A 16,012-nucleotide genomic window follows, 5' to 3' on the forward strand; every position below is an offset into this window, starting at 1 on the left:
AGGGGAAGAAAAGTTGGAGTAGGGCTCCAACTTTCCAAATGGGCAGGTATACAGACTTGTGAAAGGGAGGGGGATCTGATCCTTGAAGCCCTTCCCAGACTACTGTATTTTTCGCCCTATAGGATGTACTTTCCCCCCTCCAAAAATGAAGGGGAAATGTGTGTGTGTCCTATGGGGCGAATGCAGGCTTCAGGAAGCTCTGCGCAAGCCTGGGGAGACCGGCGCGACTTCCTGCCAGGCTCCCTAGGCTTGCGGATAGCAGGCTGTTCTCGGGGCTGGGGTCGGGGGAAGCTCGGGCTTCCCCTGCGCCAGCCCCGCACCTGGGGGGGGATTTTTTTTTCTTTATTCCCCCCCCCAAAAAAACCTAGGTGCGTCCTATGGGACGGTGCGTTCTATAGGGCGAAAAATACGGTACATACAGTTCAACTTTTAAAGCTGGCTTATAGCAGACCAGTAATCAATTTAGTGCAGTGCTGCTATGCTGACTGTCCTTGGCTCTCCAGAGTTTTAGGGAGACAGTCTTTGCAGCTCTGCTACATGAGATCCATTAACTGCGCTGAATCTGAAATATGATACGAACCGAGCATGTGCTCTACTACTGAACTACGACCCCTCCCTAATAACATAAGGCATATGCAGAGCACCACATTTATTGGATTTTTCCAGCTTCTTGGACCAGTATTTTTAGAGAGGGCCAACTCCACAAACCTGGCTGTCTACACGTAAAAAATTGGGGGAATAATCCTGCAAAGTAAACCTCTGACCCTGATGCAGTAAAGTATTTACTCCTCTGCTTTCACCAAGACCATTCCTGTCACATATTTAATTGCTTTCCTGGCTTGGGTCCAGTATATTGTCAGGAAATCTCACAGCAATCTTACAGAATCAAGTTCTCTCTACAATCACAAAAGTGTAGTTAGTATATAGCAGTAAAAATTAAGCATAACCTGATATTATGACTGAAATGCGCCAAGTGAGGAGATTTGCCCTGAGAAAAGTTTTTTTTTAAAAAAAACAGGCACTAAAAATCTGTACAAACATTTAAATATAGGGTGCCTGGTCTTTTTATAACAGCAGAACTACACATTATCAGAAACACATCCCCGGTGGTTTTGGATCATTATACTGTTTCCCCAACACTGCCAGCAAAAAATGAAGGATTGGTCAAAAATGCTCAGTGTAATGATGTCAAGACATGAGGTAATTTGAATCATGTGCTACTGAGGAGGCGGGCGGGGATCTAACACAGGGCTGATGTGTTTTTCGCAGTAGCCCTGTGTTTCTGATCACATGCAGTTCCACTCTTATTTTCAAGTACACTGGGCAAAATTGTAACCCCTGAGAGCTTCTGGCCACAATACAAGACAGAATTAAGTGTGCCTAACTCTGCGCAGGGTTGTGGTGTGTGTTTGTGTGTGCAAACACGTATCTTGTAAACTGTACAGAGTAACATTTCCATGAGCACCGAGATAGAGGAAATATGTCACTGATTACACGGGTTCTAATGTTATGTGAATGAGAATATGACTGAGCTACTGTGGTATCCATACTGTCCGGCAGTCTGAAAACATCATACAAGTCTCTTGTGCATCACATGCAGGCTTTGAAAAATAACAGAGAATACTTTGAGAATTAGATTTTTTTTTTTTTTTTAAGAAAGAAAGAAAAGAATGAATGAATTCATTTTCTGTTAAGAAGCATTAAACTAAAAAAAACAAACCCCAAGCTAGAAAAATAAAATTATTTATACCATACAAAAAAATGGGGTTGTGACCCATTCGTTTTTCAGAGTTGGTATAATTTCATTTCATACAGGAAAACGGGAAATGCACATATTAAATCACCCCTAATTAGAGATATGCTTGCAGAGTATTTAATAAGGATGTAAGATTTCAGAGCTTTTTCACACATGCCATGGAAATTATCTTTGAGCCCCTCTCATGCTACTTGTAAGCACATGTGAATGGTGATAATGCAGCTCTGACTGTGCAGGCATCCCATTTTGAAATAGATTAAATAGATTGAAGGAAGGTGGATTGCCCTTTTAGCCTTCATTTGGTGCCATGTGTGAACTGGTTTTCCATTCACCATTAATACCATAGAGGTGAATACTTTCTGGAGCAGGTAAGTGAAGGACTCTCCTGTCCTACACTTAAATTGGCACTGGCACTTGTAATCATTCAGCTTCTTTAGTTGTGGTTGAAGAAAATACGAATAAAGTCAGGGGGTGTCTTGGGTAAATGGCTTGCATGAAAACACTTTTACACTGCAACAGATCAAATGGTCTACCCCTATACTATCAAAAAGTTTTACATTTAGTGTTCAAAGCAAGTCGACAAGGCCACTGTGATGCTCACTCAAACCCATTGTGATGGAACGTGGCCCGATAAATATGCATCTTTGAGCTCATCAAACTAACTAGTTCAATAAGAAAAAAAAAAACCTCCAACAATGCGAAAAAATAGAACCCATCCTTAGAGTACTATAGCTTATTTATTTGGGCTGGGAGCTGCTGCAAATGCTCCCATCAGTTACACAAAGCACCAGTAAGCATGTCTGGTCTTTGGGGGGACTTGGCTGCTGGTTTTATCAACCTAGCATGGCACAGTTATGGGACATGCCCTTAGTTTTGACATGCCTTGGCCATTTATTAAGACTGATACAACAGCCCGCTTTTCCTAATGATCTATTCAATAAAAGATCTGCTTCTCCTTTAAGCTCTGTATCGTAAAGTACTGCAAAAACGTGAAATGGAATTGTATGTACAGCCTTTAGTATCTTTTTCTGACATAGGCTTTGCATGTTTCAAGTTTCACTTTCTAGCATATCCTAATTACAGGTGCAGCAAATGAACTCAACTTAGACTGACCGGTAATGTTGTGTGAACACACATGGCCTTCACTAAAATCTTAGGATGTGTGAAATCTCCCCTGATAAATGTTACAATTCCTGTATTGAAACTACTCTGGGCTTCCCTTGAAATTCCTCATACAGTGCTACCTCGGGTTACAAACACTTTGGGTTACAGACTCCGCTAACCTGGAAGTAGTACCTTGGGTTAAGAACGGTTTCAGGTTAAGAACAGATCTTCGGAACGAAGTAAGTTCATAACCAGAGGTACCACTGTAATTTCTGCAAATTTACTTTAGGCAATATACCATGATAGCGAAATGATGTGCAGAACAGCCCTTAGAGCATCTTAAAGAAACTCCTGTGTTTTGCTTTCCTCGGATGTTTCAGCTGAGGAGGAAGAGCCCAATCTAAAATCACAATAGCCAAATGACAAACCTCCCCTCAAGGGAAACACAGCACCTCATCCCTAGCTAAATGATCTAGTCCAAAAAGTATTGATTTCAATGCAACAAACAGTGAACGGAAGGTATGTCTGTATGTTTGGGGGATGGGTACAGGGTTAGCATATCTGACAGAGCATATTCTGCCTCTCTCAGCTACAGATGGCACATATGCCCAGTAATCATGGCAGGCCTGGGAAAGTCTCAAGTTCTCCTAGGGGGGTCCTAAGTGTAGCTAAGATTGCAGTGCCTGCATCAAGTAAACTTCCTACAACATTTCTCTATTTCAAAAGCTCACTAAAGTGTTCATTCTCCTCCCTTGAGAAAGCTTTGAGGTAAATCTTTGAGCTTTAGCTTGATGCCAAACATACATGTAACTGGCATAGGACACTGACAAGAAATAGCAGGTTAAGTTAACATTCATAAAATACTTTCTAAAGAGACTCTCCAAAATTCATACATTTGCAAAAACACAAACACAAAAAATATGTTTAGCTTAAACACTTGGATAGAAGGGAAAATAAAAATTATCTTCACCTTTAAAATTAAAGGTGAATGCCTTTTGCATACCTATATACAAGACTAGAATATCAACGAGAATACCACTTTTTTCTACATGAAGATTAAGTGATAAGGGGTAAACTTCACCATTTGAATGTCTGTCTGTTGCAAAACTCTTAAAGCACCCAGCCTGCTAAAGAAAATTAGTATCCCTAGATTTAAGTACATTCTTTTTCTAGTTTTCTGATCTTTTTTTTTAATGTTGTCAAGGCTCCTTATAAAATCACACAAAATAGTACAAAGCAGCAAATTTTGAATTATAAAGCAATCAAAGCAAATTTCCAGTTATTTTTACAACCAAGTCTGTAAAAAACATAATTAGTGATTAAGGCCCAATCCATCTAAATCATAACTAAAAGTGTGATCCTATTCACATGTATTTGGCAATAATCCCCAATAACTTAATGTGATTTGCTTCAAAGTAAACATGCATAGGATTGGGCTTCACATACTGCTAAAATCAATGCAATCCCATCCATATATAATCTGAAGTAAATCCAATTGAATTCAATGGGTCTTACACTTGGGTGAGTGGTTTTATGCTTGTAGTCTTCGTCTTGCAACTAATAGGAGGAATCCAAGGAGATCACTTTGTCAATGCAAGCATTTCTGTTTGCCTGATGGGATTATCCCCCTTTCCTTCCCTGTGTGCCATTCTTTGGGTCCTCCTGTCCGCCCTTAGCAAATTTTTTTTTTTTGGGGGGGGAGCTTTGCTGTGCTAGCTCAAGTCCTATTGTGGGCTTCTGCTAGAAGGACCTGTTAGTTGAATCCGGCCCAGGAGCGCCATATTTGTTTTGGGGGGCATCCCCCCAATGTTAGGTGAGGTCAGAGGAGCCAGGAACACGGCAGCAGAGCAGCTTCAGTTGCCAGTTCCTTCTCCTCCTCCTGTTGTGGAGGGGAAGGAGAGGGAAGCAGCCTCCAGCCGGTGATGACAACAACAACAACAACAACAACAACAACAACAACAACAACAGGAGGAGGAGGATGAGGAGGAGCTGCCAGCCACTGAAGTCATGCTGCTGCCGCAATCCTAGCTCCTCCGACCTAGCGCAATATGGGAACAAGGCACATCACATCCTGATGCAACATCGTTGCATGCATCACCTCCAGAAGGAACAATGGTCCCCCAATCTGCCTCACAAGCTGGTGCCTCTGGTTGAGCCCTGTACGTTTTCACTGGGGCATAGACACGACTGGCTTTAGCTAAACTGGAACCGAGGTGCATTGAACCAAGCTCATCAAAGTGCATACCTCTAATGTAAACCATGTCCTAACTCAGTTCCTACTGAAGATTATTTCAAGAATACAACTTGTGTATTCTTTCAGGGGAAACAACATGTTTTGGCTGTTACTTGCAAACTTTTAATACCTTTGAAGAAATGGAACTAAATTTGAAATGACTTTATATCATCTTTACATGTCTTTTTCTCAATGAAATGGATCCCTGAAATATAGTTCAAGTTAAAGCTTAAGGAAAACTACATGTTACACACAAATGTGTGTATCAAATTCCTTCCAATCAATTTTTTTAAAAAAGAAACACAGATGAGGGAGGGGCATCTAGCCCTTCCCGTGTCCAGTCTTTGTAGTTATGTCAGGGAAAAGGTTAAGCACTTGCCTTCTTTCTGCATTCTGTTGTTTTTCCACTCAAAGCTGCTTTTCATTAAAAAGCAAATGGCTCGTATTGTTTCTTTACATGCATTTGCATGTAACATGTAGTTAGCCACATGTGTTAGCAGGCATAACAATTACCTTGCATTATATATAGACAGTTTACAAAAAATACCACAACTCACCCACTCACCCTTGCATAATTAAATTTACGCACAGTTAAAAAACAGGGGGAGGGGGTGTTATACAAACATGAACATCATCAACACTTGTGTTGTACAAAAAATGCATGAGAAATACATGATAAAGAGAAAAAGCAGCTTAAATGAGAGCTTAGCATTACCAAGTCGTTTTCAGATTAAGGGAAAGAAATTCTCGTTGTTTGTGCCTGTAAGATAAAGTACAAACAAAAAAATAAATCCTTGATTTAGAAAACAAAGTTTGTTAGAAAGCATCTTAGAATAAAGGTCCAATTATTAATCAATCTCTCTCTCTCTCTCTCTCTCTCTCACACACACACACACACACACACACACAAACATCATTGGATATGCTGCTTTACTGTTCTTGATAGCGCTATATCCAACTCAGCCACACTCACCCTAGACTAGCCATCTCCATTAAATACAGTGGGAGTACTTCGCACATGGTTTATATTAGATACAACTCATAATATTAGATACAATTCATAAATTCTCCAGTCCAAAATCTGATCTCAGAATCATAAAGTTGGAAGGAACATTGAAGGTTTCCCAGTCCAACCCTGACATGCTTACATCACACTCTGCTTCTGCATCTTAAATCTGTGTTAAATTCCTCATTCACAAAAACAAGACTCGCAACCAAAGTTGGTAGTCAAAAAGGTGCAGGAAATTTCTACCTTTGAAGACACTCCCGAAATGATTTCCATTATGCTGAGGGCCACCAGTTTCTATTTTTTCCCCAAAAACATCTTTAGACAAAGCCCAAGCAGAACATACCTCTGAAGTTTGAATCTTAGTGTATGTGACTAGGAAAAAGTGTATAAAGTTATGCATTTTGTGGAGAAAGAAAGAAAAATATCCCCCTCTCACAACACTAGAACTTGTGGGCATCCAATGAAGCTCAATGTTAGAAGATTCGGGACAGATCAAAGAAAGTACTTCTTCACACAGGGCCTAGTGAAATTGTAGCATTCACCCCCACAAGAGCTAGTGATGACTACCAACTTGGATAGCTTTAAAAGAGAATTAAACAAATTCATGGAGGATAAGGCTAGCAATGGCTACTAGCCATGTTGGCTACGTTCTACATTTAAGATCAGAGTCAATATGTCTTTGAATACCACTTGCTGGGAATCCAAGACTCACAACCTGCTTGGGCAGGTTGCTTTCGTGATCACGCCTTGCACTGAACCCACAAAGTAAAGGTTACTCTAGATGAGATAGTGGACCTCTTGCATTAAAAAAAGAATACCAGCTGCCTATATTGGATTAGAGCCACAGCAGTAGGGGATGGGTGGCCCTTTCACTCAAAGCTCCTCCTCCCCACTCACGCTGGGCAAGTAACTGCTTCAAGGCAGGGGGCATGATTTAAAAATGAAAGGAAGGCGTTGGAGGGGTGTGCTGTAAGCCCAACCTGGTTACCCTATAGCTGTTTTTAACCTTTTTAAAAAGAAAGAGTGGGAGGTGTCCTCCTGCCATCTCATCTAAGTGCACACTTAGCTTGCTTGAAGTTCTAGTGTACAGAGACCGACAAGGCTATTTGTGTAACCACAAATATAGAGTATCCACTCGCCCATTAAGATGAAAGATTTATTACACTCAACTCAAGCTTATCCCTCCGTACACAGATACACCTCTTTAAGAAAGAAGATGAGACACTTCAAGTGGGGGGAAAGCATCCTAGAAAATGAAGTACAATATGATGCAGGAGAATCTTTTGCTGATATTGAATCTTGGCCAAGACATACAGCAGACTCCAGGCTTACCCTGCTCTCACCCACTGGGTGCAATGAGGGCCAAACTAAACATTGCTTTAATAACCATTTTTGAATACTGTGGGTCTAGCCAGGTCTCATTTTTTGCAAAAAAAAAAAACCACCACAAGTGAGCCCAGTCCAGATCAAGACCTTGACATGGTGGTGAACTCTTTTTATTTCACTGTTTCCCTGCTGAAACCTAAGCTGCTATATGCCCTAGGCTTTTTTTTAAAAAAAACAAACAAACCTATGGGTTGTAAGCAACTGGGGGGCGCCAGTCACAAAATAGCTGCTATGGGGGGACATAGCATAACACATGGAGAGCATTGCATAGCACAAAGTTAGATAGCTACCTCCAGCAACCTTATACTTACCATGAGAAATCAGCTATGTGCTGCTGGTCCTAATTGTGGAGATCATACAATATTGATTTTACACGCACACACGCACACTGATGGTGGCCACAGTACACCCACTCTCATTTCACAGAAGTCACTTAGAAGGTATTTGTGCATTTTACCCCATAGATTTTTTTTCTAGGCATGCTAGAGTGAGAGCCATGGTACCCATGGATGCTGGGTTGGCGACCCCTGAAATAAATGCTTCTCAGGGTAGATCCATTGAAGTTACAGTAACTGGCCTAAGTAAGTGATGCACTCTAATTTCAATGGGCCTACTCTGAGCATGGCTAACATTAAAATGTTCTGAACTGGCAAGACCTCTCTGAGGTAATTGGCTGAATGTTATGATTGCCAACTTTCTTTTCCTGGCAAGACTCCTGTACCTTTATCTATACATAATGAACAAAAACTCCACCTGCAGAATCTCTGCTTGTAGAGCAGCTGTTAAAGCCCTACCAGAAAAAAGTTGGCAACTCTACTATTAGTATGAACAGTCTCATATGTCACAGATGAGTGATGAAACTGCAGCTCAGTGGCTCTTGGCATTTCTTTGAAGTGTGTAGTGTGAGCCAGGTGGTGATCTACAATCTCGCCACTTCTGTGATATGTCAGAGCATTCACACTAACAGTCGTCAATACACACAGACACTCCTCACTTTCTTCAACTCAGCTGTTCCTCTGAATTTATCCTGCCTTATAATCAGACAGGGACCACTAAGAATCTGATGCCTCTCATCTTCCAAAACATTGTTCTTCTGCTAACCCTCTCTCTTGCCAAAAAACCCCAAAAACCTATCTTGGAGAAGATGCAAGTGGGTGCATTAACCAATAAACCTGAAAGTGCTCAGATACAGAGTGTAATTAATCCATTACAGAAAACTTACCCCCCCCCAATTAATCACAGGGCTACTACACACATGCAACAATGACTACCTTTAAGGACATCACTTTCTGCACAGGAAACATGTATAAACCTCATAGACACCATCATGCAAGTGCACACATATTATTCCCCTTTGGCAACTGCTTCCTGGTGTGAATATACAAGAGAGCCACTTGTGACAAATTCAATAACTAATCATCATCAGTACCAGTTTATTCATGGGGATTGAGAAAGGGCTGCTCAAGTTGTTAGTGTTATGACCAGCTGCCCTGAATCAAAGGTAAAAGTAAAAGCTCTCAATGTGTACAGTGCCTTACCCCACAGGGCTTCCACCTCACAACTCACACATTTGTAGGAAGTAGGGTTGCCACCTTTGTTCTGGCAAACTACAGGACATGGTTGTGATTGGAAGAGTGTTGTTGTTTTAAAATCTGATGCTGAAGTGACTTCAAAGCAATCCATTACAATTCATTGCAACCTAACAGGATGTCTCCTCTGGAATTTATAGGTGGGCACACACATGAATTTGTAAAATCTCTCGGTGCTGAAATACATTACCGTTCACACACCCTTTCAAACCCATGCAACTTGGCAGAGATTGAGAGAGAGAGAAGACCTGACACCCAGGTCAAAATTGTACCCATACAGGAGGTACCCTTTTGCCCTGAAACACAGGACAATCCTGTATTATGGACTATCCTAGGACTAGTGGGCGTGCATGGGTGTGTGTGTGTGTGTGTGTGTGTGTGTGTGTGTGTGTGGAGGAGGCCCTTTCCTAAGTTGCCTGTGAGGAGGCCTGGGATCACAAACAAGCGGCCCTGGCTTGCTGGCCAAGAGCCCAACTCACCCGTGGCAGCAGCAGCAGCGAGCAGCAGCATCCCTGGCCGGGCTCTCCATCACCGGTGCTCCACGACGAAGCGCATGGTGGTGCCGTCGAAGGAAGGAGGCGCGATGATCCTGGGCCCCAGAGGCTGCGAAGTGATGCTGATGAGCGGCGCCTTCCCCTCGCCAGGAACCCCTTGCTGCTGCTGCTGTGGCGACTGCTGTGGCTGCTGCTGCTGAGCAGCTTTGCCCGTGGGCATGTAGTAAGGGCTGTCCGCCCCGGGGCTGGCGGGGCCGAGCTCTCCGCCCGGCTGCTGGGCGAGCTGGCCTTGCAGGGCGCTGGCGGGCAAGACGGCCGGCAAGAAGCCCGGGTAGATCATGTAGGCCGCGGCCGGGGCGCCGTAGGCTCCCGCCGCGCCCAGCGCCAGGGAGGACACCGGGAGGGTCATGGGGGCCACGGCCGGATTTGGCGCCTGGGCCGGCAGGGGCACCTCTACGTACTGCCCGGTCTCGGGGTCGAAGAGGCGCCTCTTCTGAGGCGGAGGCGGCGGCGGCTGCAGCGGCGCGTCCACCACGTAGCACTGCCCGGTGCTGAGGTCCAGCAGCACTTTGCGCTGCGTCTGAGGCGCCGAGAAAGCGGCGGGCTCGGCGGCCGCGGGCGGAGAGAAGCACAGCAGAGGCGCGGGCTGGGCAGCGCCCGAGAAAGCGGCGGCCGCCGCGGCCAAGGACAAGGCCTGAGGGAAGAACTGCGCGGGGGACACTTCGAACTGAGGCGGCGGCTGCTGTTGCGGAGGCGGCGGAGGATGAGGCTGCGGGGCGGCTGCCTCTCCGCGCTGCTGTTGCTTGGCCGCCTCCTGCCCGTGGGTCTTGCTGGTGCTGTAGGGCTGGTGGCTGCACAGAGCCGCGGCGGCCGCCGCCGCGGAAACTAGGCCCGGGCGGCCGCCTCGGTCTCCTGACGTGGCAGCCCCCGGCTGCTCCGTCGACGACGATGCCTTGAGAGGGATGGCCAGGTAGTTCCCGCAGTCGGGAGCCGCCGCCGCCACCTTGGGCACCCTGTCGGGCTCCACGAGGCTCCCCTGCCTGTCCCCAAAGAGCTTGATGGAGCGAGGCCCGGCCTGGCCTTTCAGGCCTCTTGGTGGCGGGTCAGGAGATGGCTCCTGAGGTGGCTGCTGCTGCTGTTGCTTGGGCTTCTGGGCCTGGGCATTGAAGGTGAAGGTGCTGCGGGGTGCCACCGGGGCCCTGCCTCTCTCCGTGCCCCCTGCGGCCTCCCCGCGGAAGCCCGGCCCGCGTGCCCGCTCCCGAGCCTGTGCCAAGCTTTCGAAGGTCGCCATCTTGGCTGACACCTTCTCTGCGTTCTTGGTTGGGTTGGCAGTCCGGCTGCGGGGTTGGCGCTCGGGTGCAGGCCTGCTGCTGGCGATGCTGCTGGGGGAAGTCGTCAAGGCCGCACTCTGACTGGCATCCTGCTCCTCTGCCTTGGCGCTGGCTGTGGACTCTTCCCTGGCTCCCGTGGCTCCTCCTGTGGCCTTTTCCTCGCTGGCGATGAGGGACAGGACGTGGCTGTCGGTGATGGGCAGCGGGTCGCTCTTGCGCTTCCACTCGTTCTTGTGGAAGCTGTAGAGCTCCTCCATGCTCCGGACGGCCGCTGTAAGTTTCTCCAGCGCTTGGTGGTTTGCTGTGAGGGGTGCCTTGGTCACCTCTTCTCGTGGAATTTCTTCTTCGCTAGCCACCACCAGTGGGCCTACCTTGCTGCTTTTCTCCACTGGTGTAGATTGAATTTGCGGCGGCGGCGGCTGTGGTTGCTGCCTCCAGGGCACAGATGTTTTGGAGACTATCTTCAGCACAGCAGGCTGGCGAGGGTCGCTTTTGTTAGGGGCGATTGTAGCTACGGGCAGCCTCCCTGAGGTCCTGTGCACCAGGATTGTCCCATCTTGGCTGGATGGCAGCATCTTGCCCCCGCTACTTGCTTTGGCCCCTGTCTCTGAAGCCTTGCTGGCCCTCTTGTCTTCCTTGCTGTTGCTTACTGCCTGACAGGTTATCACCATGGGAGACAGAGGCCTGGAAATGCCTGCTGTCACCAGCTGCTTGGGTTTCTGCTCAGATGTTCCCTGGTCAGAGTTGACACTGCCTCTGTCACTGTTGTTATCCCCCGACTCATGGCTGTAGTTACTCTTAATTAGTTTCCTGACATCTGTAACCTGATGGATAGGCCCTTGCACCTTGTGTTTGTTTTCTCTTACATCGCGTACCAGAAATTGAGGCACTTTGTCCATACCTTCCCCTTTGAATTGTTTTTGATGCTGGCTTCTGGTATCTTCAGCTGCCTTGAAAAAGTTTGGGACACTTCCAGATAACTTGGGTGTGAGGAGCTTAGCAATATTGAAAGGGTGATCTTTATTCTGCTGCATGCTACCCAAGCTGATCTTGATCTCAGGAGGTTTGGGCTTTATCATTGTGGTAGCGATGGCAGTCTGAGCTGCTGTGTTGGTTGCTGTAGAATATTTTGTCACTTGTGTGCTGGATTGCTTTTCTTTGGTTGTTTGTTGAATATTTGGAACAAAGAGACGAGACATTTTAGTTGATTTGCTGGCTGAGAATTCTCCCAAATCAGCCTTCCTGTCACCTTTGGATGAAATTTTCAGTTTTCCCACAGGAGCTTTCTCCTCCTTTTTCTCTGCTTCTTTTTCTTTCCATGTTCTAAATGCACTATTCTGACTGCGGAGAAAAGTTGCCTTGAGAGTTTCAGAAGCACTCTCTTTTATTTTACATGCCTCGTCTAAGAATGTTTCAGAAAGGGATCGATCCAGGCTAACATTTCCATCCCGGGGAGTAGATGGCTTGGAGGTAGGGGACTTGCTGTCAAAAAACTCCCCCAAATCATCTGCTGTTACAATAGTGTATTCAGAGCTGCCTTCTGAATATCTAGAATTCTGTCTCTGCAAACCCCCATCCTTTAACTTTTCTTTGAAAGCACTATCTACCTCTTTAGAAGATAAGGAATTGGACATACCAGAATATGTGGTGTCCGAGATTTCGCCCCTTTCCATTTTGAACTCGTGCTCCAGTTGCATTTTCTTTGAGATAACATTTTTGAGGAGACTAGATGCAAACTTTGATTTATTCTGTGTGCCTTCCATGGTTTCTGCAGCCAGCCCAGTTTGTTTGCAAGTTTCATTGCCCAGCTCCTTTGGCAGTGTTTCTGTAACTTCATCTGTGCAACTTGATCCAGCAGCAGCATTTTCAGAAGGTTTAGCAGGTCTGGGGACACCCGCTTTTATATTGCTGCTAAAATTGAGAGTCTCCAACAAAGTAACAACCCGGGAGCCTGACTGGATCCGTTTTTCAAAGCAAGGTGGTGTCTCAACATGCGTTATTTCCCCATCAAGCTTGCTGACAACAAACTCTAATGCTTTCGTCTGTGACTTATTGGAGTGAATGTAGAACTGGTCACTGGATGTCTTTGTCCCAGTGCTTCTGTTCCATCCTGCAGATGCGGTGCTGCTTTTGAAAAGATTTTGCTCTGCTTTCTGCCCAAGGCTGCCGCACTTTAAATCCAAGTAAGTTGACCACCGGTTGATTCCTAGTGTGTGATCCGAAAGAGATGTGGAGGATTCACTGGAGCTCAGGTTCAAGGTATCAAAGTAGGGATAAGCTAAGCTGCGGAATGCCCTTGCTGTCAGGCTTCTTACTTCTTTATCTGCATCATCCAACTCACTTACCACGCTTGAGGCACCGCTTGAATATCCTCCCAATTCTCTTGCTCTTATGGCTCCACACCTTGTTTGCAAACGTGCAGGAACTGCAATAAATTTTTTTGCATAGTCATGAAACACATCTTGTTTCAAACTTGAATTTCGTTCATGAGCTGTGGAGACACAGAGGCTCATGTCGCCTTCATGCTTGGCAGCATAAATAATGTTTTGCTTTTCGTGCTGGTTGCTAGGCTCATTTATAGCCCTGGAAGTTGGTTTGATTGATAGGAGTATCTGGCCTGCAGAATTCTCACTCATGTTGCTGAGGTTCTTGGACTGACTTTCTTCCGAGCTGGCGCATTTGTCTGTGCTAGGGGTATCATTTTCAGAATTAATGCTGACTATCTCTGTACTGCTGGTATTATCGATACTGTCTGTCTGATTATTGGGATCACTGGTGGTCGTGCTGAGATAACAGCTATTGTCCTCTTCTGTCTGGGTATCCGCAAGAGTCTCGTCACTCCCAAAGGAAGCGTAATCCACAAAGGAATAAATCACATTGTTGTCCTCGAAATCCCACCGAGAGGCTAACCCATAATCAAAGTCCATGTCATGGTCCACTTCGCTAAGCTGGATTTCATGGGTTGTAATATAATGTGCTTCATCATTATTGTTACAGTTGTTCTCACTGGTGTAGCTTTGCTGCGAGTGCATCAGTTGTGAAGCACGCCTGCACCCTCCTCTCTGGTTACTCAGACAGATTTCTTTGCAGTCTGCATCATCGTCCTCATCACTTTCATATCCAAATGAAGAAGAGGAGGTTTTCCCCTCCGTTCCCATGTCATCCATTTTTGGAAAGCTGCCTGTCTCTTGTACTGGCGAAGGACAAGAGGATGAGGATGATTCTGGGCAGCCATTTGTGTAAAGCTGAATGTTGGAGATACTAGGGGACAAAGTGTTCTCAGACCCTTCTGAGCTGGTGCCAGTGATGCTTCCCCCCACCTCATCAGCCTTCATCCCCACAGGGGAAGGAGTGCCTTCCATTTTAGATTTATAATCCTGGGGTGCTTCATTTGCAGATTTGTCTGCCAGCATATTGTTAGCCAATCTATTAACCTCACTGATCCCATAAGGTCCATTTTTAGGTTTGATAAAGGCCACTTTACTTCCATTCCCTGCCAAAGTCAGTTTTAGAGCTTGGGGACTCTCTCCCCTCCCTCCAGGGAAATCATAAATCTCCACATATTTTGATTCCTCAGATGAGGATGTTGATGGCTCTTGAGAATGGTGCTTCATCATCCGGCTGTTGCTTTCTCCAGCACTCCCTTTTTGAGTGATGATCTGCTCAGCAGGCGATTTTGTAAGCAGTTCCATTCCGATCACTGCAAATTGACTGAAGGGAACAAAGAGATTTCGACCAAGACTCGAAGCTGGGACACACACACACGTGTCTCCAGTGGTTGGTTCCCAACTTCACTCCCTGCAGTTTAGCGGAAGACCCTGGAGAGACGCCCGATAGTCCCGCAGTGGTAGTAAGGCGGGTGGCTGCTGTTGTCTCTGCGGAGATGGGGGGGTAGCTGCTGCTGCCAGTGTCTTATTCCAGAGCTATGAAGTACAGTTGTTGGTTTGGCACGAAGAGCTGTCAGTCTGAATGCCATTGGTAACTGAAGTAGCAGTATTAGCAGCATCTGCAGCTCAGCTTCCCCAGACATCCCAAAATGAAGAGAAAGCATATGGAAATTCTTGTACTTCTAGTTATGAAAGGGGCGGGGGGGGGGCTGTTCAGTATATAGTCGTTATATAGTTAGAGGAATATTAGCCTTATTTATTACGTAGTATTTGGACGGAGAGAATGCTCTGTGACAAGAAGAAGGGTGGAAAGCATATACTGCTGTTTGAAGTGCTAATTTTAAATATATAAATAAAAATTCCAGACACTGTTTGCGTGGACAAGAGGCCCACATTGAACTAAGTTTTCATACAGCATTGAAGACAACAAATTACTTGCATTTTTAGTAGTAAACTTTTTAAAACTTCCGATTTTTAGTTCATATTAGAGAAGTTAGTTTGTCTAGCACCTGGTTGAAATGTCATGCAAAAATGTTTAAAGTATTTCATGCTCAAAGTATTTCAAAAAGTTTTTCTTTAGTGTAGCCCCATATCAAAATTATTGTTTTCCTCCAAAATACTTGAAGCAGACATCTTCTGGATATCTTAGAACACATCTAGTTAAATAAAAGAATTTAGGTAATTTTAAATTACATAGAATCTATCAGTTAAACCCTCAATCCTATAAACTGAGTACAGGAGGAAAGAGTTTTAGTCAAGGCATGTCAGCCACAATTAATTGCACTTAATTCCCATTAGAGTCAAGGGGACTTAAGCATGTCTAACTTTATGCTGGATTGTGGCCACCTGTTATAATCAGATCTAATCACATTTCAGCACAGAAGACAATTGATAATCTTGGGTAACAAATCATTTACCTTCTCTCTGACTCTTGTAAAGCTGTTCCTTGGATAACAAGCAACTTTTTGTACCTCACAGGAAGAAAATAATTTCCTACTGAATCTTCAGATATGTCTTTAACCGTCTGGAAAGGGAAGTTGAAGAGAAGCACTGGGAAAATGTTAAACTGGTTTGGATTTTCATAGCCACTTTGGTGAGAGTAATGAAACTGTGGAGCATTTTTGTAAGATCAGTGTAGCTTGCTAGGTCAAAACTATTAACTATACATAGACTGTGTGTCATATCATCCGATTGAATAAAGTACTATTTTAAACTATCACATT

At 45.1% G+C, this 16,012-nt stretch overlaps 1 protein-coding gene across 1 annotated transcript; it reads right to left on the reverse strand.

The window, feature by feature from the left end:
- Window positions 1–1,014: 1,014 nt before the first annotated feature.
- LOC310714782 (uncharacterized protein C4orf54 homolog) lies at window positions 1,015–15,772 on the reverse strand. Its single transcript, XM_083520383.1, has 2 exons — window positions 9,557–15,772; window positions 1,015–5,853 (listed from the first exon to the last, which is right to left on the reverse strand). The coding sequence occupies exon 1, from the start codon at window positions 14,592–14,594 to the stop codon at window positions 9,606–9,608; it is 4,989 nt and encodes a 1,662-aa protein (XP_083376509.1). The 5' UTR covers window positions 14,595–15,772; the 3' UTR covers window positions 1,015–5,853; window positions 9,557–9,605.
- Between the last annotated feature and the right edge of the window lie 240 nt (window positions 15,773–16,012).

The sequence above is a fragment of the Podarcis liolepis genome (genome assembly GCF_965112155.1).
Source record: "Podarcis liolepis genome assembly, chromosome: 9".
NCBI classification, from domain to species: domain Eukaryota; kingdom Metazoa; phylum Chordata; class Lepidosauria; order Squamata; family Lacertidae; genus Podarcis; species Podarcis liolepis.

Excerpts from the sequence above, each read along its gene's own strand:
- LOC310714782 (XM_083520383.1), bottom strand. The coding sequence starts at position 14,594 with ATGGAACTGCTTACAAAATCGCCTGCTGAGCAGATCATCACTCAAAAA.